The sequence below is a fragment of the Vidua chalybeata genome, chromosome 13, assembly GCF_026979565.1.
Source record: "Vidua chalybeata isolate OUT-0048 chromosome 13, bVidCha1 merged haplotype, whole genome shotgun sequence".
Classification (NCBI taxonomy): domain Eukaryota; kingdom Metazoa; phylum Chordata; class Aves; order Passeriformes; family Viduidae; genus Vidua; species Vidua chalybeata.
Window position 1 is genome coordinate 2000955 of NC_071542.1, and position 24711 is coordinate 2025665.

At 62.6% G+C, this 24711-nt stretch overlaps 2 protein-coding genes across 2 annotated transcripts; one reads left to right on the forward strand and one right to left on the reverse strand.

Moving 5' to 3' along the window:
• Positions 1–6283: 6283 nt before the first annotated feature.
• Positions 6284–17563, forward strand: LOC128794644 (cholesterol side-chain cleavage enzyme, mitochondrial). The gene is made up of 9 exons (XM_053954739.1): positions 6284–6564; positions 8838–8993; positions 10592–10791; positions 12671–12874; positions 13909–14069; positions 14816–14982; positions 15255–15333; positions 15852–16043; positions 17156–17563. Exons 1-9 carry the CDS (start codon positions 6296–6298, stop codon positions 17276–17278), a joined length of 1551 nt encoding a protein of 516 aa, XP_053810714.1. The 5' UTR covers positions 6284–6295; the 3' UTR covers positions 17279–17563.
• On the reverse strand, positions 17563–23440 carry CCDC33 (coiled-coil domain containing 33). The gene is made up of 10 exons (XM_053954953.1): positions 23279–23440; positions 23015–23089; positions 20720–20909; positions 20495–20583; positions 20276–20407; positions 20086–20140; positions 19449–19522; positions 19255–19338; positions 18293–18376; positions 17563–17638 (listed from the first exon to the last, which is right to left on the reverse strand). Exons 1-10 carry the CDS (start codon positions 23438–23440, stop codon positions 17588–17590), a joined length of 996 nt encoding a protein of 331 aa, XP_053810928.1. The 3' UTR covers positions 17563–17587.
• Positions 23441–24711: the final 1271 nt, after the last annotated feature.

Sequence of the window (24711 nt, forward strand, 5' to 3'; positions counted from 1 at the left end):
GAGAGCGCCGTGGCTGTCGCTGGGAATGATGGGGGCCGGGATCTCCCCTCGCCTTTTTCCGTGTCCTCTTCTCTCCAGCCCCGAGTTTGCTGCTCCTGTTCCGGGCCAGCAGCAAATTCCCCTCGGAAATCCCAAAGGAGGGAGCGAGCAGCAGCCCTGGGAAGGGAGGGGTGGGAATAGCGGCGGGGTTCCTGGTGTGGAACCATCTCCCCTCCTCCTGCCTGGCATGCTCCGGATTTTTGGGAAAAGCGAGCTGGTGGTCGGTGCTGTGAGGGCAAAGGGCTGGGCTGGGGCCGGAGGGAGGCGGGGAACGGGAATTCGGGATTTTGGAAGGTGCCAGCAAAGGCGGGAGCGAAGGAAGCCTCCATCAAAGCGGCCCCGGCACAAAGGCAGAGCCTCCTCAGGGCTCGTCCCGGTCCATTCCCGGCTATTCCCGGTGCTCCTGCCGGGCCTCTTCCTGCAGGGAAATATTTCGGGAGGGGTGAATGAGCTGCACCTCAGGACTGCAGTGACGGCAGCCGGGTGGCGCTGGGGACACGAGGGTGGCACTGAGGGGACCCGAGGGTCCCCGCTCCTCACGGGGGGGAGGTTTGGCAGCCGAAAGCGAAACCTTTCCCTGCCTCCATCCCTCTTTGGCACAGAATTCCCGCTGGCGCCGTTGGCGTGCGGGAAGGGGAGAGGCAGGGGCCGGGAGCGGGCGGTTCCCGAGCCAGGAGCGGGAATTTTGGCAGCCCCGTGGGCTGCGAACGCAGAGGAGCCCACAGCCCGGAGGGAATTTTTGGGTTCAGCACACGGACTCCGAGCTGTTCCCATTCCCAGCTCCCCATGGTGGCACCCCAAAGCTCCAAAATCCCGGGGAAGAGGCTCGGGAACAGCGCACGACAAGAATTCCCACCTTGGAATGGGTGGGAGCGGGCGCAGGCAGCCAGAATTCCAGTTCGGCCGCCCAAAATCCTTTTCCTTGCCCAAAAATCCTGCTGAGAGCGTGGGGTCGAGCACCGCGGGACGAGCGGGAGTTCCCGGGTGACAGCGACACAGGCGGGGTGTCCCCTCGCCGTCACCTCCCCGCTGCTGGGAGCAGCCAGGACAAACCGCGGGGCTTTTTTGCCGAAATCCCGGAGAAAAGCAGCGCGAACAAAAGCCACCAGGAGCGTTTGAATTTTTTCCCAGAGTCGTTTTTGGGGCTTATTCCACACGCCTCAAACAAAAGTCACCAGGAGCGTTGGGGTTTTTTTCCCCCAGGGTCATTTTTGGAGGAGGATTTTCCATGCAGGACCCTCCTGTATCCCCATGGACGGGAAGCTGGGACACCCCAGAGCAGCACTCCGGGAATCTTTTCCCGCTGGGATGGGGGTACAGAGCCGCTGGGATCGGGATCCGCCGGGATTCACCGGAGCCGGGATTGCAGCGATGGAGAGGCGCTGCTGCATCCCGGCCACGCCTTCCCATAAAATCCCTCTTGGAATTTATGGGATTCCAAGAGCCGGGATCCTGAAGCCCTGCCGTGCTGCCTCGCCCCCTGTCCGGCCGCTTTTCCCGGCGGGGATGTGGCAGCTCCGTTTTTAGGGACTGGCGGCTGCCGTGTCCCCCCGTTTTTCCCGAGGATCCCGGGTTTAACCTGGGGTCTGTCCGTCCCTCTGCTCTCCCGGGATCCAGGTGGGATCTGATGGGGATCCAGCTGGGACCCGAGGGGGATGCAGGTGGGACTGGGAGGGATCCAGGAGGGATCTGAAAGGGGATCCAGGTGAGATCCAAGGGGATCCAGGTGGGATCCAAAAGGGGATCCAGGTGAGATCCAAGGGGCATCCAGGTGGTATCCAAAAGGGGATCCAGGTGGGATCTGATGGGTATCCAGGTGGGACCCAAGGGGGACCCAGGTGGGACTGTGAGGGATCCAGGTGAGATCTGAGAGGGATCCAGGTGGGATCCAAGGGCGATCCAGGTGGGACTTTGAGGGATCCAGGTGAGATCTGAGAGGGATCCAGGTGGGATCCAAAAGGGGATCTAGGTGGGATCTGATGGGAATCCAAGGGGGATCTAAGTGGGATCTGATGGGAATCCAAGGGGGATCCAGGTGGGATCTGATGGGGATCCAAGGGGGATCCAGGGGGGACAAGAGCTGGGTGGAGCAGGGAGAGGGGCCCGAGCGGGAAACGCGGCACTTTAGGGGAAATGAGATGGCCCGGGAGAAACAGGGGGAAGTTAAACTCCACACCGGCCTCCTCTTCCTCTTCCTCTTCCTCTTCCTCTTCCTCTTCCTCCTCCTCCTCCTCCCACTGCTCTGCCCTTTCCCGCCGTGGATCCCAGATCCCCCAGGGCCGATCCTGGCTGGAGAACCCACGGGTGGGATCCCCCAGGAGCCCCAAAAGCCTGGCAGCTTTGAAGCCTGGCAATAAACGGGCGAGAGGAAATTCGGTTTAACGGAGGAGGGGAACGAAAACCGCTCGGTTTTTTTCTTCCAGTCTCACATCGGAGCCGATCCTGGATCCCCCCTGTGGATCTCGAGCCTCCCCAAATCCCTGAGGGATGCTGCGGGGGACGGTGAACCTTCCTCCCGTGCCAGGGAAAGCCCTCCAGGGTGCGTTTGCCACCCAAACCTTTCGTTCTCAACACGATGATGACAAAAATGAGTTTCCCCCGCCCCGACCGGAGTCCCGGGGGGTTCTGGGCGGGATTTCCCCGCTGGGATTTCCCGGTCTGTGGAAAAGGGATCCAGGCGTGGGGAGAGCGGGGAAGAGCCCGGCATGAAAACCCTACAGGGAAGAGAAGAAACTGGGGGAAAATCCTTCAAATCCAGCGGGGAGCGAGCGGGAGGGACCCCCAGCGGGACCCTATAGGGCAGGGGGGTCCCTGTAGGGCAGGGGGGTCCCTGTAGGCCAGGGGGGTCTCTGTGGGGCAGGGGGGTCTCTGTAGGATTTATGGGGCAGGGGGCTCCCTTTAGGACAGGGGTATATCTGTGGGGCGGAGAGGTCCCTATAGGGTTTTCTATGGGGCAGAAGTGTCCCTGTAGGGTAAAGGGGTCTCTGTGGGGCAGCAGGGCCCCTATGTAGGATTTATGGGGCAGGGGAGTCCCTTTGGGAAAGGACCATGTGTATGGGACAGAGAAGTTCCTATAGGGTTTTCTATGGGGCAGGAGGCTCCCTCTGGAGGTCTCTATGAGGTATCTATGGGGCAGGAGGATCCCTGTAGAGCAGAGGAGTCTTTGTGGGGCAGCAGGGCCCCTCTGTAGGATTTATGTGGCACGGGGGTCCCTGTAGGATGGGGAGGGGGTTCTATGGGGCAGAGAGGTCCCTATAGGGTTTTCTGTGGGGCTCTTTATAGGGTTTTCTATGGGGCAGAGAGGTCCCTATAGGGTTTTCTGTGGGGCTCTTTATAGGGTTTTCTATGGGGCAGAGAGGTCCCTATAGGGTTTTCTGTGGGGCTCTTTATAGGGTTTTCTATGGGGCAGAGAGATCCCTATAGGGTTTTCTGTGGGGCTCTTTATAGGGTTTTCTATGGGGCAGAGAGGTCCCTATAGGGTTTTCTGTGGGGCTCTTTATAGGGTTTTCTATGGGGCAGAGAGGTCCCTATAGGGTTTTCTGTGGGGCTCTTTATAGGGTTTTCTATGGGGCAGAGAGGTCCCTATAGGGTTTTCTGTGGGGCTCTTTATAGGGTTTTCTATGGGGCAGAGAGATCCCTATAGGGTTTTCTGTGGGGCTCTTTATAGGGTTTTCTATGGGGCAGAGAGGTCCCTATAGGGTTTTCTGTGGGGCTCTTTATAGGGTTTTCTATGGGGCAGAGAGATCCCTATAGGGTTTTCTGTGGGGCTCTTTATAGGGTTTTCTATGGGGCAGAGAGGTCCCTATAGGATTTTCTGTGGGGCTCTTTATAGGGTTTTCTATGGGGCAGAGAGATCCCTATAGGGTTTTCTGTGGGGCTCTTTATAGGGTTTTCTATTGGGCAGAGAGGTCCCTATAGGGTTTTCTGTGGGGCTCTTTATAGGGTTTTCTATGGGGCAGAAGGGTCCCTATAGGATTTTCTGTGGGGCTCTTTATAGGGTTTTCTATGGGGCAGAAGGGTCCCTAGGTTCCTGCTGTAGGGCAGGGAGGTGAAGTTTTAGGGTCAGGAAGCGAAGCAGCAGCTCCAGGCCCCTTTCCCAGGCGACTCGGGCACCCCAGGGAGGTGACAATGTCCCCTGACTGTCCCCTCCAGCCCCACCCCGGGACGGAGCTGTGCCCCAAAACCGCTTCCCGCCCCAAATCCCCGCGGCTCCGCTCCACCGGGGGGTCCCGGGGGTGGCGGACGTGGGGAGGGGTGGCCCTGGTGTCACCCGGAGGTGACAGAAAACCCCCGCGGTGTCACCTCCCCCGCGCGACCAAAGCGCTGCGGAGGGACCGTCCTGGTGGCCGGCGTGGGTGGCCCTGGGGACAAGGCCACGCGCGGGAGGTGACGCGGAGCTGTCCCGCTCCTCCCGGGCTGCGGGGCCGGGGCAGCGCTTTTGTCGCCGCGCCTGGGGACAAAGTGTGGCCGCGGGCCCCGTGGCACCCCCGAGCTCTTGCTGTCAGAGCCCCCCACCACTGTCCCCTCGTGCCCTGCGGGTGGCAGAAAGCTCGGCGACTTCTCAGGGTCGGGGACAAGGGGGGACAAGGGCAGGACCCCGCGAGGGCGTGTGTGACACCCCTGGGTGGTGCAGGGGACACCCACGGGGTGCTGGCATGTCCCCACACTGCGGGAAGGGGCTGGAAGGGGGTGCGGAGGTGACACAGCGGCTGTGACGTCGGGGGTGGGGACAATGGCTCAGCGTAGAGCTGTGTGTCCCTCGGTGTCCCTCGGTGTCCCTCAGTGTCCCTTCATGTCCCCTGGTGTCCCTCTGTGTCTCCTGGTGTCCCTTTGTGTCCCCCAGTGCCCATCTGTGTCCCTCTGTATCCCTCTGTGTCCCTCCGTGTCCCCCGATGTCTCTCAGTGTCCCTTGGTGTCCCTCTGTGTCCCTCCGTGTCCCTCAGTGTCCCTCAGTGTCCTTCGGTGTCCCCCAGTGCCCATCTGTGTCCCTCCGTGTCCCTCGGTGTCCCTCAGTGTCCCCCGGTGTCCCTCTGTGTCCCTTGGTGTCCCTTCATGCCCCTCAGTGTCCCTCTGTGTCCCCCAGTGTCCCTCGGTGTCCCTCGGTGTCCCTCAGTGTCCCCCGGTGTCCCTTTGTGTCCCTCAGGGTCCCCTGGTGTCCCTTCATGTCCCTCAGTGTCCCTCGGTGTCCCTCAGTGTCCCTCCATGCCCCTCGGTGTCCCTTGGTGTCCCCTGATGTCCCTCCGTGTCCCTCGGTGTCCCGTGGGCCCTGCCCCCGTGCCCGTGGCAGGAGGGGACGCAGCGGGTGCCACCCAGGACAGTGACAGCGCAGGGGGACAGGAGGGGGTGGCACTGTGTCACCATGTCCCCAGGGTGTGGGGCTGCAGCCAGTGGGGTTTGGGGCTGGGACAGCAATGGGGACAGGGACAGGAGCGACAGGGACAACAGGGGCAACAGGGGACAGATCCCGGGCCAGGGAGGGGACAGGAGGGGACAGAGACCATGGGAGACGAGGGGACAGGGACCGCGGCGCAGCAGGGGACAGCCCTTGTGGCCTGGCAGGGGACAGCGCCACGCTCCGGGGAGGGAGGGGACAATCCGCGCTGTCCCCGCGCGGTGGCACCGACGGGCCCGGCGCGCCCCCCGGTGCCCGTCGCCGATGTCGCATCCGCCGCCAGCCCCGCTCGGTGTCCCCGCTGCTCATCCCTGTCCCGGGGACACCCCAAAAAGGGGACCCCAGTGTCCCCAACCCCACTGTCACCCACCCCATCGCTGACTGCTGGGGACAAGGGACAAGGGACAAGGGACAAGGGACAAGCTTTGTCCCCGGCCCGGGACAGCCCAAAGGCCGTTCCCAAAAGCTCCCAGGGGGTGTTTGGGGTTTGGGGTTTGGGTTCGGGGTTTGGGGTTTGGGTTCGGGACGGAGCTCGGCAATGCCGGGCCCGCCCCCCGGCACGTGAGGCCCCCCCAGCGGTGGCACCGAGTCCCCAAGGCCACCCCCTGCCGGGTGACCCTGGCTGGCGGCCCCCAAGGCTGTCCCCGGCCGGGGTGACCCGGCCCGCGCGTTGTTATCGTTTTTGGGGCACGTCCCGCCTTTCTCCCAAGGCCACCGTGTCACCTGTCCCCGGGGCCGCGCTGTGCCACCCCCGGCGCGTCGTTGTCGCGGGGTGGGGCCGTCCCCGGTGGGAGGCGGGCGGGAGCGGCTCCGTGAGCTCGGGATAAGAGCGAGGCCACCCCGTCCCTCCGGGCCACCCTCCCGATGCTCGCCCAAGTTGTCACCAAGCCCGGAGCCCTGCGGGGATGTCCCCGAGGCGCAGCCGCGCGGTGTCGCCGGCTCGGCGGGGCTGCCGGCGCTGTCCCCTCGGCTGTCCCCGAGGCTGTCCCCTCGGCTCCCCGGCCCTTTAACCAGGTGCCGGGCGAGTGGCGAGCGGGCTGGCTCAACCTGTACCGCTTCTGGCAGGAGGGCGGCCTCAGCAGGCTGCACCTCAGCATGGCGCGCAAGTTCCGCCGCTTCGGACCCATCTACAGGTGAGGTGGCCGCGTCCCCTGCCCGTGTCGCCTCCCCGTGTCCCCTCCCCGTGTCGCCTCCCTGTGTCCCCTCCCCGATCCTCTGCCCGTGTACTCTCCTCGTGTCCCCTCCCTTTGTCCCCTGCTCGGTCCCCTGCCCCTGTCCCCTCCCGTGTCCCCTCCCCGGTCCCCTGCCCGGTGCTCTGCCCGTGTCCCCTCTTGTGTCCCCTGCCCATGTCCCCTGCCCATGTTCCCTGCCCGGTGCTCTGTCCGTGGCCCCTCTCGTGTCCCCTCTCGTGTCCCCTGCCTCTGTCCCCTCCCCATGTCCCCTCCCCATGTCCCCTCCCCGTGTCCCCTCCCCGTGTCCCCTGCCCGTGTCCCCTGCCCTGTCCCCAGCCCAGCCACATTCCCAGTCCGGGGCTGAGCTGCTGGAGGAGCCTGGCCCGGCTTGGGGACACCGTGAGGGGCAAGAAGGGAGGGGACAGGGACCGCGGGGTGGGAGGGGACAGGTCCTGTGCCCTGGGAGGGGACAGGGACTGTGGGACAGGGCCCTGTGGATGTGGCATTTGGGGATAACAGGGCTGCCAAGGATCCCGCCCTCCCTGATGTCCCCAGGGTCCCCAGGGGTTTGGTCCCTGTGCCCTCTCTCTGCCTGCCTGTGTCCCGATCCTGCAGCATCCCCCGGGACAGGACAGGACATTGCCAGGGGACAGGACATTGCCATGGGGACAGGACATTGCCAGGGGACAGGACAGGACATTGCCAGGGGACAGGACATTGCCATGGGGACAGCCATTGCCATGGGGACAGGACATTGCCAGGGGACAGACAGGACATTGCCAGGGGACAGGACATTGACAGGGGACAGGACATTGCCAGGGGACAGGACAGGACATTGCCAGGGGACAGGACATTGCCATGGGGACAGCCATTGCCATGGGGACAGGACATTGCCAGGGGACAGGACATTGCCAGGGGACAGGACATTGCCATGGGGACAGCCATTGCCATGGGGACAGGACATTGCCAGGGGACAGACAGGACATTGCCAGGGGACAGGACATTGCCATGGGGACAGGACATTGCCAGGGGACAGGACATTGCCTGGGGAGAGGACAGGACATTGCCATGGGGACAGGAGAGGACATTGCCAGGGGAACATGACAGGACATTGTCATGGGGACAGGACATTGCCATGGGGACAGGACAGGACATTGCCCTGGCACAGGACATTGCCATGGGGACAGGACAGGCCATTGCCATGGGCACAGGCCATTGCCATGGGTCACAGGCCATTGCCATGGGCACAGGCCATTGCCATGGGTCACAGGACATTGCCATGGGTCACAGGCCACTGCCATGGGTCACAGGCCACTGCCATGGGGACAGGCCATTGCCATGGTCACAGGCCATTGCCATGGGTCACAGGCCATTGCCATGGGTCACAGGCCATTGCCATGGGCACAGGCCACTGCCATGGGTCACAGGCCATTGCCATGGGTCACAGGCCATTGCCATGGGCACAGGCCACTGCCATGGGTCACAGGCCATTGCCATGGGCACAGGCCATTGCCATGGGTCACAGGCCATTGCCATGGGACAGGACATTGCCATGGGCACAGGCCATTGCCATGGGTCACAGGCCATTGCCATGGGTCACAGGCCACTGCCATGGGTCACAGGACATTGCCATGGGTCACAGGCCATTGCCATGGGACAGGACATTGCCATGGGGACAGGCCATTGCCATGGGTCACAGGCCATTGCCATGGGCACAGGCCATTGCCATGGGACAGGACATTGCCATGGGTCACAGGCCATTGCCATGGGCACAGGCCATTGCCATGGGTCACAGGCCATTGCCATGGGTCACAGGCCACTGCCATGGGGACAGGCCATTGCCATGGGTCACAGGACATTGCCATGGGCACAGGCCATTGCCATGGGTCACAGGCCATTGCCATGGGTCCCAGGCCATTGCCATGGGGACAGGCCATTGCCATGGGACAGGACAGGCCATTGCCATGGGTCACAGGCCACTGCCATGGGTCACAGGCCATTGCCATGGGTCACAGGCCACTGCCATGGGTCACAGGCCACTGCCATGGGGACAGGCCATTGCCATGGGTCACAGGCCACTGCCATGGGTCACAGGCCATTGCCATGGGTCACAGGCCATTGCCATGGGTCACAGGCCACTGCCATGGGGACAGGCCATTGCCATGGGACAGGTCAGGCCACTGCCATGGGGACAGCCATTCCCAGGCGGGGTGCTGATTTTGGGGTGTCCCCAGGGAGAAGCTGGGTGTCTACGAGAGCGTGAACATCATCAGCCCCGGGGACGCGGCCACGCTCTTCCAGGCCGAGGGGGCCCTGCCCGAGCGCTTCCGCGTCCCCCCGTGGGTGGCCTACCGCGACTTCCGCAACAAACCCTACGGGGTGCTGCTCAAGTGAGTGCCGGCCCCAAATCCAAATCCCCAAACCCCCGAATCCCCAAATCCGGGCTGCTCAAGTGAGTGCCGGCCCCATATCCAAATCTCCAAACCCCCAAAGCCCCAAATCCCCAAATCCCCAAAGCCCCAATTCCCCAAATCCCCAAATCCCCAAGCCCCCAAATCCCCAAATCCAGGCTGCTCAAGTGAGTGCCGGCCCCAAATCCAAAGCCCCAAATCCCCAAATCTGGGCTGCTCAAATGAGTGCCGGCCCCAAATCCCCAAATCTCCGAATCCCCAATTCCCCAATTCCCCAAATCCAGGCTGCTTAAGTGAGTGCTGGCCCCAAATCCAAATCCCCAAATCTCCAAATGCCCAAATCCCTGAATCCCCAAATCCCCAAATCCCCAAAACCCCAAATCCCCAAATCTGGGCTGCTCGAGTGAGTGCCGGCCCCAAATGCCCAAATCCCCAAATCCGCTCCTCAAGTGAGTGGGGACCCCAAATCCGGACTCCTGTCACTCCTCAAGTGAATGCAGACCATAAATCCCCTCAAGTGAGTGGGGACCCCAAATCCCCTCCAGCGAGTGGGGACCCCAAATCCCCAGGAGTGGGGACCCCAAATTCAGTCTCCTCAAGTGAGTGGGGGACTCCAAATCTGGGCTCCTCAAGTAAGTTTGCCCCAAATCCCTTGTCCTCAAGTAAGTGGGGCACCCTAAATCCGGGCTCCTCAAGCGAGTGGGGACCCCAAATCTGGGCTCCTCAAGTGACTGGGGATCCCAAATCCGGGCTCCTCAAGCGAGTGGGACCCCAAATCCCCTCCAGTGAGTGGGACACCAAATCCGGGCTCCTCAAGTGATTGGGGGACTCCAAATCTGGGCTCCTCAAGTAAGGGGACCTCAAATCCCCTCCAGTGAGTGGGGACCCCAAATCCAGGCTCCTCAAGTGAGTGGGGACCCCAAATCCCCTCCAATGAGTGGGACCCCAAATCCAGGCTCCTCAAGTGAGTGGGGACCCCAAATCCCCTCCAGCGAGTGGGACACCAAATCCAGGCTCCTCAAGTGAGTGGGAACCCCAAATCTGGGCTCCTCAAGTGAGTGGGGACTCCAAATCCCCTCCAGCAAGTGGGACCCCAAATCCATGCTCCTCAAGTGAGTGGGAACCCCAAATCCAGGCTCCTCAAGCGACTGGGGATCCCAAATCCAGGCTCCTCAAATGAGTGGGGACCCCAAATCCCCTCCAGTGAGTGGGACCCCAAATCCGGGCTCCTCAAGCGAGTGGAGATCCCAAATCTGTGCTCCTCAAGCGACTGGGGATCCCAAATCCGGGCTCCTCAAGCGACTGGGGATCCCAAATCCAGGCTCCTCAAGCGAGTGGAGATCCCAAATCCAGGCTCCTCAAGCGACTGGGGATCCCAAATCCGGGCTCCTCAAGCGAGTGGAGATCCCAAATCTGTGCTCCTCAAGCGACTGGGGATCCCAAATCCGGGCTCCTCAAGTGATTGGGGCACCCCAAGTCCGGGCTCCTGCCAGGACAGTCCCAGCGCAGGGCGGGGCGAGGCCGGGGGGCGCGGGGGACGTGGGCCGCGCTCTGGGGTGACGCCCGCGTGTCCCCAGGACGGGCGAGGCGTGGCGCTCGGACCGGCTGCTGCTCAACAAGGAGGCGCTGGCCCCCGAGGCCGTGGCCGCCTTCGTGCCCCTGCTCAGCGCCGTGGGCGAGGACTTCGTGCGGCGCGCGCGGGCCCAGGCGCGGCAGAGCGGCCGCGACTGCTGGACCGGCGACTTCAGCCACGAGCTGTTCCGCTTCGCCCTCGAGTGTGAGTGCCACGTGTCCCTAGAACCTCAAAAAAACCCCAAAAGAACCCCGAAAATCCCAGAAGAACCCCAAAAAAAACCCCCCCAAAACCCCTCCAAGACCCCAAAAGAACCCGAAAAACCCCTAAAAGAACCCAAAAAAAACCCCAAAAAAACACCCCCCTGGAAAACCCAAAAAGCCCCCCACCCCCCAAAAAAAATTCCCCCAAAAAACCCAAAAAAACACCAAAAACCCCAACGCCCCCTAAAAAAAAACCCAAACCCCCCAAAAAGTGGAAAAAAATCCAAAAAGTCCCCCAAAAAACCCAAAATACAAAACGCCCCCAACCCCAAAACCTCTAAAAAAACCCTAAAAATCCCAAAACCACCAAAACCCCCCAAAAAACTCCAAAACGCCCCCCCAAAACCCCAAAAGAACCCCCAAAAAATCCAACCCCCCCCCAAAAATCCCAAAAAGCCCCCCAAACCCCAAAATACCCCAAAAACCCCAAAAAACCCCCAAAAAACCCCCAAACTCCCCAAAACGGCCAGCCCCAGCCTCAGGGATTGGCCAAAGGAGAGTGAAGAAGGATGTCCCCTCTCCTGGCACAATGTCCCCTCTCCTGGTACAATGTCACCTCTCCTGGCACAATGTCCCCTCTCCTGGTACAATGTCCCCTCTCCTGGTACAATGTCACCTCTCTGGGTGGGCTTTCCCCTCTCCTGGTACAATGTCCCCTCTCCTGGCACAATGTCACCTCTCTGGGTGGGCTGTCCCCTCTCCTGGCACAATGTCCCCTCCCCTGTCGCGATGTCCCCTCCCCAGCTGGGCTGTCCCCTCCCCAGAGGAGCCCAGAGCCCTGGTGACAGAGCAGCCTTTTGTCATTTCCTGGCCACCAGCTGGTGACAAACCCATCCCCTCAGGGACAACCAGGAGGCCAAGCCAGCTCTCCATGGCCACGGCAAGGCTGGAGGTGGCCTTGGGGACAGGGACGTGTCCCTCACGGTCACCAGGTGCACCTGGGCCAGCTCTCCATGGCCACGGCAAGGCTGGAGGTGGCCTTGGGGACAGGGACGTCACTGTCACTGTGACTTACGGTCACTGTCCCCCAGCCGTACGCCACGTGCTGTACGGGGAGCACCTGAGGCTGGTCCCTGTGGCCATGGGGACAGGGACAGGGACAGGGACAAGGGATAGGGACAGGGACGGGGACAGGTCCCTGAGGGTCCCTGTGGCCATGGGGATCGGGACAGGGACAATGACACGTCCCTGAGTGTCCCTGTCCCCAGCTGTGTGCCACATGCTGTATGGGGCCATGGGGACGTGGACAGGGACAATGACATGTCCCTGTCCCTGTCCTGTCCCAGAGGTGTGCCACGTGCTGTACGGGGCCATGGGGACAGGGATGGGGACAGGGACAATGACACGTCCCTGTCCCTGTCCACGTGCCATGTGCTGTACGGGGCCATGGGGACAGGGATGGGGACAGGGACAATGACACGTCCCTGTCCCTGTCCATGTGCCATGTGCTGTACGGGGCCATGGGGACAGGGACAATGACACGTCCCTGAGTGTCCCTGTCCCGTCCCAGCGGTGTGCCACGTGCTGTACGGGGCCATGGGGACAGGGACAATGACACGTCCCTGAGTGTCCCTGTCCCGTCCCAGCGGTGTGCCACGTGCTGTACGGGGACAGGGATGGGGACAGGGACAATGACACGTCCCTGAGTGTCCCTGTCCCGTCCCAGCGGTGTGCCATGTGCTGTACGGGGCCATGGGGACAGGGATGGGGACAGGGACAATGACACGTCCCTGAGTGTCCCTGTCCCGTCCCAGTGGTGTGCCACGTGCTGTACGGGGCCATGGGGACGGGGACAATGACACATCCCTGTCCTGTCCCAGCGGTGTGCCACGTGCTGTACGGGGAGCGCCTGGGGCTGCTGCAGGATTTCGTGCAGCCCGAGGCGCAGCAGTTCATCGAGGCCGTGTCGCGCATGTTCCACACCACGGCGCCCATGCTGTACCTGCCGCCCGCGCTGCTGCGGCGCCTGCGCAGCCGCACCTGGCGCGAGCACGTGCGCGCCTGGGACGCCATCTTCTGCCAGGGTCAGTGCCACCGCTGCCACCTCGCCCGGCCACCTCGCCTCTGGGGACACCTCTGGGGACACCTCTGGGGACACCTCTGGGCACACCTCTCCCTGCCACCTCACCCTGTCACCTCTGGGGACACCTCGCTGTATCACCTTGCCCTGTCACCTTGCCCTGCCACCATGCCCTGTCACTTCTGGGGACACCTCGCCCTGTCACCTTGCCCTGCCACCATGCCCTGTGACCTCTGGGGACACCTTGCCCTGCCACCATGCCCTGTCACCTCTGGGGACACCTCGCCCTGTCAGCTCACTTTGTCACCTTGCCCTGCCATCTCTGGGGACACCTCTGGGGATACCTCTCCCGGTAACCTCTGGGGACACCTCGCGCTGCCACCTCAGGGCACACCATGAGCATTTCTTCACCATCCCCTTTCGGCACACCGCACCACGCACACCTCACAGCCAAGCACCCAAACCACCCCTGACAAACCCCACTGTGACCGTCCTCCACATCTCCTGCAGCCACCCCTGACAAACCCCCGTGACCATCCTCCACATCTCCTGCAGCCACCCCTGACAAACCCCCGTGACCGTCCTCCACATCTCCTGCAGCCACCCCTGACAAACCCCTGTGACCGTCCTCCACATCTCCTGCAGCCACCCCGACAAACCCCACTGTGACCGTCCTCCACATCTCCTGCAGCCACCCCTGACAAACCCCACTGTGACCGTCCTCCACGGCTCCATTGCTCCAAAACTCCCAATCTTCTGCAAAACCACCCTTCCAAACTCATTTCCAGCCCAGCTTCTCTCTCAGCACTGTCCATCCCATCCCGTCACCTTTCCAAACCAACATTTCTCACCTCAAAATTCACATATTAATACAAGAACCTCCTACAAATCCATCTCCCACACGCGGGAGGTTTCACCCACACGGTGAAGGGCACGGCGCCCTGAGGGACGCGCTGCACCGCGCCGCTCCCGGGGCGGCGGCGTTGACGTCCCCTCCTCTCCCCGCGGCGTCCCCGGGGTGTCCCCGTGTCCCCTCAGCGGACAAGTGCATCCAGAACGTGTACCGGGACCTGCGGCTGCGGCGCAAGAGCAGCCACGAGTACATGGGCATCCTGGGCAACCTCATCCTGCGCGACAAGCTGCCCCTGGACGACATCCGCGCCAGCGTCACCGAGATGATGGCCGGAGGGGTGGACACGGTACGGGCCGAGGGGACAGGGCCTGCCTGGTGACGGTGGGACAAGGACCTGGGTGGGGCTGGGAGAAGGTCCTGGCTGGTGGTGGGACAGGCCGGGAGAAGGTCCTGGATGGGGCAGGGGAAAGGTCCTAGTTGGTAATGGATGGGTCAGGGAGAAGGTCCTGGTAGGTGATGGGTTGGTCAGGAGAAGGTCCTGGATGGTGATGGGACAGGCTGGGAGAAGGTCCTGGGTGGTGATGGGTTGGTCAGGCAGGGAGAAGGTCCTGCGTGGGGCAGGGAGAAGATCCTGGGTGGTGGTGGGACAGGCCAGGAGAAGGTCCTGGTTGGTAATGGGTGGGACACGGAGAAGGTCCTGGATGGGGCAGGGAGAAGGTCCTGGCTGGTGATGGTTGGGGTAGGGAGAAGGTCCTGGTTGGAGTTGGGACAGGTAGGGAGGTGGTCCTGGATGGGGCTGGGTGGGGCAGCACCAAGTCAGGCAGAAGGTCCTCGCACCACTGAGCAGGTCCTGGCAGCTCTGGGCTGGCAGGAGCAGGTCCTGGCAGCGCTGAGCAGGTCCTGGCAGCGCTGAGCAGGTCCTGGCAGCGCTGAGCAGGTTCTGGCAGGGCTGAGCAGGCCCTGGCAGCTCTGAGCAGGACTTGGCAGGGCTGAGCAGGTCCTGGCAGCACTGAGCAGGCCCTGGCAGGGCTGAGCAGGTCCTGGCAGGGCTGAGCAGGTCCTGGCAGCTGTGTCCCCGGTGGCTGTCCCCAGACGTCCATGACACTGCAGTGGGCCATGCTGGAGCTGGCGCGGGCCCCGGGCGTGCAGGAGCAGCTGCGGGCCGAGGTCCTGGCGGCCAAGCGCGAGGCGGGCGGAGACCGCGAGAAGATGCTGAAATCCACGCGGCTGCTCAAGGCCGCCATCAAGGAGACGCTCAGGTGAGGAGGAGGAGCTCAGGTGAGGAGGAGGAACTCAGGTGAGGAGGAGGAGGAGCTCAGGTGAGGAGGAGGAGCTCAGGTGAGGAGGAGGAGGAGCTCAGGTGAGGAGGAGGAGGAGCTCAGGTGAGGAGGAGGAGCTCAGGTGAGGAGGAGGAGGAGCTCAGGTGAGGAGGAGGAGGAGCTCAAATGAGGAGAAAAAGAGGCTCAGGTGAGGAGGACACACCCGCCCTCCCTGAAGTGTCCCCAAAGCCCTGGTGGCACGTGTCGCGCAGGCTGCACCCGGTGGCCGTGACCCTGCAGAGGTACACCACGCACGAGGTCATCCTGCAGGACTACCGCATCCCGCCCGGGGTGAGGGGACACAGGGACATGGGGACAAGGGGACACGGGGACACGGGGACATGGGGATATGGGGACATGGGGACATGGGGACATGGGGGCATGGGGACATAGGAACGCAGGGAGGCGGGGACGTGGGGACACGGGGACACAGGGATGAGGGGACATTGGACGTAGGGAGGCAGGGACATGGTGACATGGTGACACAGGGACATGTGGACATGAGGGCATGGGGACATGAGGACATGAGGACACAAGGACACGGGAACACAGGGACATAAGGGACATTAGGACATGAGGACAGAGGGACATAAGGACACGGGGACATGAGGGCATGGGGACATGAGGACATGAGGACACAAGGACACGGGAACACAGGGACATAAGGGACATTAGGACATGAGGACAGAGGGACATAAGGACACGGGGACATGAGGACACGGGGATGCGGCGATGTGGGGACACAGGGACATGAGGACACAAGGACACGGTGACACGGTGCCCCTGTCCCCGCTGTGTCCCGCCCGCAGACGCTGGTGCAGGTGGGGCTGTACGCCATGGGCCGCGACCCCGGCGTGTTCCCGCGGCCCGAGCGCTTCCGCCCGCAGCGCTGGCTCGCCGCCGGCCCCAAGCCCTTCCTGGGGCTCGGCTTCGGCTTCGGGCCGCGCCAGTGCCTGGGCCGCCGCATCGCCGAGCTGGAGATGCAGCTCTTCCTCATGCACGTGAGTGTCCCGCCGGCCCCACGGCAGGGGACAGCGTGGTGGCCGCGGAGGCCGTCCCACGGGGTCCCCGATGCGAGGGGACAACGCGGTGGCCGTGGGCTCCGTCCCCATGGGCAAAGGGACGGCGTGGTGGCCGTCCCACGGGATCCCCCACGTGAGGGGACGGCACAGTGGCCGTGGGGTCCATCCCCGTGGCGTCCCTGATGCGAGGGGACAGCGTGGCGGCCATGGGGTCTCTCCCACGGGGTCCCTGACATGAGGGGACAGCGCAATGGCCGCGGGGTCCGTCCCACGTGGTCCCCAGTGCCAGGGGACAGCATGGTGGCCGTGGGGTCTGTCTCTGCGGAGTCCCCACCGTGAGGGGACAGCGCAGTGGCTGAGGGGTCTGTCCCCATGGAGTCCCTGACACGAGGGGACAGCGCGGTGGCCGCAGGGTGTGTCCCTGTGGAGTCTCTGAATGAGGGGACAGCGCGGTGGCCGCGGGGTGTGTCCCTGTGGAGTCTCTGAATGAGGGGACAGCGCGGTGGCCGCGGGGTCCGTCACACAGGTCCCCGACACGAGAGGACAGCATGGTGGCCGTGGGCTCCGTCCCTGTGGAGTCCCCGACACCAGGGGACAGTGCAGTGGCCGTGGGGTCCATCCTGCAGGGTCCCTGATGCAAGGGGACAGCGCGGTGGCCGTGGGGTCTGTCACACAGGTCCCCAGTGCGAGGGGACAGCCTGGTGGCTGTAGGGTCCATCCACGTGGAGTCCCTGCTGCGAGGGGACAGCGCGGTGGCCATGGGGTCTGTCCCCACAGAATCCCCGCTGTGAGGGGCCAGCGCGGTGGCCATGGGGTCTGTCCCCACAGAGTCCCTGACACGAGGGGACAGCGCGGTGGCCATGGGGTCTGTCCCCACAGAGTCCCTGACACGAGGGGACAGCGCAGTGGCCATGGGGTCTGTCCCCACAGAGGTCCCGCCGTGAGGGGACAGTGCGGTGGCCATGGGCTCCGTCCCTGTGGAATCCTGGTTTGGCTGGGCTCGGAGTGGCCTCGAAGGTCACCCCGGGCCCTGCCCCACCGCGCTGTCCCCAAAGCCCACCCGCCCCACCGCCGTGTCCTCTCCATCCCAGATCCTGGAGAACTTCAAGATCGAGACCATGCGAGCCGTGGAGATCGGCACCAAGTTCGACCTCATCCTGATCCCGGACCAGCCCATCCAGCTGACCCTGCGGCCCCTCGAGGTCCAGCCCTGAGGAGCCCCTCCCCGGGGACACCCCCACACCCCGGCGGCCCCGCGGTGGCACTTGGGGACAGCGGGGACGCTCTCAGGGCCGCGGCCTCGGCTCAAGGCTGCGCTTACGCCACGCGGGAGATAAAGCGGGGCCGCCCCGCGGGGAGGGGGATGGGGTGGGGTTGGGGGGTCCCCTCTGGCTCCCCGGGGGTCCCACCGAGCTCCCCTGACCCTCTGGAATGTTCTGGACCCTCTGGAATGTTCTGGAATGTTCTGCTTGGCCTCCGCTCCATGGGAAAGCGGCTCCGAGGGCGTCGGCGGCTCTGCGGGGTCAGGGCAGGGGGGGCAGCGCCCGGGGGGGCACGGAAAGTGCCGGAAGCTTCTGGGGGCACAGGGAGGGGGTTCATGGGGGAGCAGGAAATCCAGCACCCCTCTCTGCAAGGGGCAGGGGACACTGGGGACACGAGGGGCACCGGGGATGTTGGGAACACTGGGGGACACCGGGGACATTGGGGACACTGGGGACACCAGGGACATTGGGGTCACTGTGGGTCACGGGGGACACTGGGGACACTGGGGTCACTGGGGACACTGGGGACACTGTAGGGCACTGTAGGACGTTGGGAACATTGGGGACATTGGGGACACTGGGGACACTGTAGGACACTGTAGGACAGTGGGGACACTGTAGGACACTGGGAACACTGGGGACATTGGGGACATTGGGGACATTGGGGACACTGGGGACACTGGGGACACTGTAGGGCACTGGGGACACTGTAGGGCACTGGGGACACTGGGGACACTGTAGGACACTGAAGGACAGTGGGGACACTGTAGGACACAGGGCTCACTGGTGAACGGGGGACACTGGGGTCACTGTAGGACACTGGGGACACTGGGGACACTGGGAACACTGGGGAAATTGGGGACATTGGGGACACTGGGGACACTGGGGACACTGTAGGGCACTGGGGACACTGGGGACACTGTAGGACACGGGGGACACCGGTGTCACCCCTGGCCCCCTGCTCACCAGGGCCAGGCCGTGCTCCTGCTCCCGCAGGCGCGTCCCCAGCTCCTGCTGCTCCCGGGCCCAGCTCCGGGCGGCCTCCTGCAGCTGGACAGACCCCAAACCGCGCTGGGACCCCAAAATGGAACCCCAAACTGCGCTGGGGACCCTAAACCGGAACCCCAAACCGTGCTGGGACCCCAAAACGGAACCCCAAACCGTGCTGGGACCCCAAACCACGCTGGGACCCCAAAACAGAACCCCAAACTGTGCTGGGACCCCAAACCGCGCTGGGACCCCAAAACAGAACCCCAAACTGTGTTGAGACCCCAAACTGCGCTGGGACCCCAAACCGGAACCCCAAACTGCACTGGGGTCTCCAAAACAGGCTGGGACCCCAAACTGGGCTGGGGACATCAAACCGGGCTGGGATCCTAAACCACGCTGGGACCCCAAAACGGAACGCCAAAATGGGCTGGGACCCCAAAATGGGCTGGGGCCCCAAAATGGAACCCCAAACTGCGCTGGGGACCCTAAACCGGAACCCCAAACCACGCTGGGGATCCTAAACCAGAAACCCAAAACAGGCTGGGACCCCAAACCACGCAACAGAACCCCAAACTATGCTGGGACCCCAAAACAGACCCCCAAAACAGGCTGGGACACCAAACTGAGCTGGGACCCCAAAACGGGCTGGGGACCCTAAAACCGCAATGGGGACTCCAAACCACGCTGGGGGACCCCAGACTGCAGTGGGACCCCAAAATGGGCTGAGGGACCCCAAAATGGGCTGGGTGACCCCAAAACCACGGTGAGTGACCCCAAAATATGCTGGGTGATCCCAAAACACTCTGGGTGACCCCAAACCGTGCTGGGGACCCCAAACTGCGCTGGGTGACCCCAAACCACGGTGGGTGATCCCAAAACGAGCTGGGTGACCCCAAAACGCGCCGGGTGACCCCAAAGCCGCACTCCGCGGTGCCCACCTGCCTCTCCAGCGCCCGGGCCCGGCCCTGCGCCTCCTCCAGCCGGGCCAGCAGCTCCAGCTTCTCGGTGGCCCCCAGGAGCCGCTGCGGGCACGGCAGGAGCGGGTCGGGGTCGCCCCTGGCACCGCTGCCACCCCCGGTGCCGTGTCCGGCTCTGTCCCCCGTGCCAGCCCCGTGTCCCCTCCCGCTCTCACCGCGGCCCGGGGGGGTCCGGCCGGCTCCTCCCGCAGCCGCCGCTTCTGGGCCAGCAGCGCCGCCAGGGTGGCACCTGTGGGGTGGCACCTGTGCGGTGGCACCTGTGCGGTGGCACCTCTGGGGGGGACAGAGGGACGTGTCCCCTCCCCGGGCGGGGACAGGGGGACAGCGAGCCCCGGCCTCTGCCGTGCCCGGGCGCTCGGCAATGAGGGATCCCCTGGCAGCGGGGCACAGGGAGGGCTGGGGACATCCCTGAGGGTTGGGGACATCCCTGAGTGTCCCTGTCCCCTCTGCACCCACCCGTGGGTCCCTTCTGCCCACCCTGGACCATCCCAGGGACACATGGGGACAACCCCGAGTGTCCCTGTCCCCTCCTGCCCATCCTGGACCACCCCAGTCCCCAGGGATAAATGGGGACATCCCTGAGTGTCCCCGTCCCCTCCTGCCCACCCTGGACCATCCCAGGGACAACTGGGGACATCCCTGAATGGCTCTGTCCCCTTCACACCCACCCTGGACCATCCCAGGGAGGGTTGGGGACATCCCCGAGTGTCCCTGTCCCCTTCACACCCACCCTGGACCATCCCAAGGACAACTGGGGACATCCCCGAGTGTCCCTGTCCCCTCCGCACCCACCCGCGGCTCTCTCCGTGCTCCTGTCCCGCAGCAGCCGCTCCATGGCCTCGATCACCTGGGCACAGGGCACCGCTGTCCCCGTGTCCCCAGCACGGTGCCAGGGCTCCGTGCCCACCCCGTGCGGGGCTGGCCCGTGCCACGGGGGCTCTGGGTGCCCCCAAAGCCGTCCTTGTCACCCCAACCGTGTCACCTTCTCCTGCTGCCGCAGCGCCCGCTCCAGCGCCCCGGCCTTGGCCGCCCTGTCCTGGCACCGGCTCAGTGCCACCTGCTGCTGCCGGTGGCGCCGCTGGAGCAGCACCAGCTCCTTCTCGCGGTCGTTTTTCTGCGGGGAGAATCCCCCGGGAGTTCCGTGCACAGCACCGAGCCCCGGGGCACCGCCGCGGTGCCCGCGGTGCCCGCGGTGCCGTACCCGGATCAGCTCGTTCTGCAGCCGCTGCACCCGGTCCCGCAGCGCCCTCAGCTCCGCCGCGCCCGCCGCCACCTCGCGGGCCAGGGTGGCTGTGGGGACAGCCCTGTCACCACCCGGGGTGGCAGTGCCCAGCGTGTCCTGACTGTCCCCAGGGTGACACGCCACGTCCCGGTCACCTCGCAGGCTGGCAGTGCCCAGCGTGCCCAGCCCGTGCCCGGCACACACCCAGCCTGTCCAGCAGCTCGTCCCGGGTCAGCACGTCCAGGTCGGTGCCGCGGAGCTGCGCCGGCTCCCGGAGCCGCGCCAGGCTGTGCCGCAGGTGCCCGTTCTCGGCCTCCAGGCTGGCGACGCGGCGGCGCAGGGACAGCAGGTCCCCCGCCATCCTCTGCAGTGCCAGGCGGTGGATGCCACCCCCCTGGGGACCAGAGCGCAGCTGGCATTGCCGGACAGACAGGGATGTCCCCCCGGACAGGGATGTCCCACCTGGGCCCAGGGCTTGGCTCGGGATGAGGGTCAGACACACAGTGGGGGAGCTGAGAGATGTCCAGATTGTCCCTGCTCTTGTCACCATCCATCCGTCCATGGATCCATCCATCCATCCATCCATCCATCATTCCATCCATCCATGGATCCATCCATCATCCATCCATCCATCCATCTATCCATCCATCCATCCATCCATCCATCCATCATCCATCCATCCATCATCCATCCATCATCCATCATCCATCATCCATCCATCCATCATCCATCATCCATCCATCCATCCATCCATCCATCCATCCATCCATCATCCATCATCCATCCATCCATCATCCATCCATCCATCCATCCATCCATCCATCCATCATCCATCCATCCATCATCCATCCATCATCCATCCATCCATCATCCATCCATCCATCCATCCATCCATCCCTCCATCCATCCATCCATCATCCATCCATCCATCCATCCATCATCCATCCATCCATCATCCATCCATCCATCATCCATCCATCCATCCATCCATCATCCATCCATCCATCCATCCATCATCCATCCATCCATCCATCCATCCATCATCCATCCATCATCCATCCATCCATCCATCCATCCATCCATCCATCCATCCATCATCCATCCATCCATCCATCATCCATCCATCCATCCATCCATCCATCATCCATCCATCCATCCATCCATCCATCATCCATCCATCCATCCATCCATCCATCCATCATCCATCCATCCATCCATCCATCCATCCATCCATCCATCAGCCATCCATCATCCATCCATCCATCATCCATCCATCCCTCCATCCACCCATGGATCCATCCATCCGTCCATCATCCATCCGTCCATCATCCATCCATCCATCCATCCATCCATCCATCCATCATCCATCCATCATCCATCCATCCATCCATCCATCATCCATCCGTCCATCATCCATCCATCCATCCATCCATCCATCCATCCATCCATCATCCATCCATCATCCATCCATCCATCCATCCATCCATCCATCATCCATCCATCCATCATCCATCCATCCATCCATCCATCCATCCATCATCCATCCATCATCCATCATCCATCATCCATCATCCATCCATCCATCCATCCATCCATCCATCATCCATCCATCCATCCATCCATCCATCCATCAGCCATCCATCATCCATCCATCCATCCATCCATCCATCCATCATCCATCATCCATCCATCCATCCATCCATCCATCCATCATCCATCATCCATCCATCCATCCATCCATCATCCATCCATCCATCCATCCATCCATCCATCATCCATCCATCCATCATCCATCCATCCATCCATCCATCCATCCATCATCCATCCATCCATCCATCATCCATCCATCCATCCATCCATCCATCCATCATCCATCCATCCATCCATCATCCATCCATCCATCCATCCATCCATCATCCATCCATCCATCCATCATCCATCCATCCATCCATCATCCATCCATCCATCATCCATCATCCATCCATCCATCCATCCATTCATCCATCCATCATCCATCCATCCATCATCCATCCATCATCCATCCATCCATCCATCCATCCATCATCCATCCATCCATCATCCATCCATCCATCCATCCATCCATCCATCCATCCATCCATCCATCATCCATCCATCATCCATCCATCCATCTATCCATCCATCATCCATTTTTCCTTCTGTCCTTCCAAACCTTCTCCTCTCCTTCCATTTCCCCATCTCCCTCTTTCCCTCTTTTCCCACCCATCCCCTGTGGAATCCCCCAGGGATGTGGGGTTGGACCTAGGATCCCCAAACTCGGAGCTTTTTGGGGCTTTCCAGCTCTTTAAAAGTGGGATGGGGTGAAGAACAACAGAGGGATGGACATTCCCAATGGATTCTCCTGGATTTTTTTTGGCCCGTGTGCGGCTGGAGATGCCGAGGAAGGGGGGAAGAATTCCGGAGGAATTATCCTGGATCCCCTCAGGAAGGATCCCAGTGGCCGCAGGACCTTGACCTTGCCTCAGGAATGGCCTCGGGAATGGCCTCGGGAATGACCTTGGCCACCAGCCTGGTGGGGGTGACAGCCCCGGGGATCTTTGGGACAGGGAAAGGGGGGCAGGAGCAACCAGTGGCTCCAATCCTTCCCCCACATCTGTCGGGAATGTGGAAATCCAGGAATTGCTTCATTCCCGAGATGAACAGCAGCCAAGCCCGGGGCTGTCCCCTCCCAGGCCACCCTGGGGACACCGCTGTCCCCCGGTGTGTGTCCCCCGTGTCACTCACCGGCTCCTGGCGGTGTCCCGTGCTCTCCTGGGAAGCGCCAGGGAGAACCGGGAAGGCTGGAGCAGGAGGGTGCTCCAAGGGGGAATCCAGGCTCGGGATGCTCCGGTGCCTCCGGAGTGGCTCCTGTCCGGGCAGGGCCCTGCCCGGGGCTGGCAGGGACATCCCGGGCAGGCACAGCTGGCAGGGACAGCGGGGACAGCGGGGACAGGGATCGGGTGAGCAGGGTCAGGGTGTCCCAGTCCCGCTCCCGGATCTCCCATTCCTGATCCCGACATGTCTCATTCCCTTTCCCGGCTGTCCCATTCCTGATCCTGCTCTGATCCCATTTCTGATCCAGCTGTGTCCCATTCCCAATGTGTCCCATTCCCGATCCAGCTGTGTTCCATTCCCGATCCCGGCCTGTTCCATTCCCAATCTCAGCATGTCCCATGCCCGTTTCTGGCATGTCCCAGTCCTGATCCCGCTGTGTCCCATTACCACCGTGTCCCATTCCCGATCCCACCATGTCCCCTTCCCAATCCCAGCATGTCCCATTCCCAATCCCAGCATGTCCCATTCCCAATCCCAGCTGTCCCATTCCCAATCCCAGCCTCTCCCATTCCCGATCCCACTCTGTCCCATTCCCAATCCTGCTCTGTCCCGTCCCTGTCATGTCCCACTCCTGATCCCACCATGTCCCCTTCCCAATCCCAGCGTGTCCCATTCCCGATCCTGTGTCCCATTCCCAATCCCAGCCTCTCCCATTCCTATATCCACTCTGAACTGTCCCCATTCCCATTCACAATCCCACTGTGTCCCATTCCTATTCCCAATCCTGCCCTGTCCCATTCCCTGACCAATTAACATTCCCAATCCCATTCCTATTCCTTGTCCCATTCCTGCTCCCATTCCCATTCCCACTCCCTGTCCCATTCCCATCCCCATTTTGATTTTCAATCCCACTGTGTCCCATTCCCATTCCCTGTACTATTCCCATTCTCAATCCCAGTCCCAGTCCCAATCCCAATCCCATTCCCTATCCCGCTCTGTCCCATTCCCATTCCCACTCCCATTCCAATTCCCATCCCCATCCCCATTCCCGTCCCCATCCCCATTCCCATCCTCATCCCTATTCCCAATCCCAATCCCTATCCTGCTCTCTCCCAATCCCAATCCCCCTCTGTTTTATTCCCATTCCTAGTCCCATTCCCAATCCCAACCCCATTCCCTATCCCACTCTGTCTCATTCCCATTCCCATTCTCATTCTCATTCCCTGTCCTATCCCCATTCCCATTCCCATTCCCAATCCCCATTCCCAATCCCCCTCTGTCATATTCCCATTCCCATCCCATTCCCAATCCCCATTCCCAATCCCCCTCTGTCATATTCCCATTCCCATCCCATTCCCATTCCCAATCCCCATTCCCAATCCCCCTCTGTCATATTCCCATTC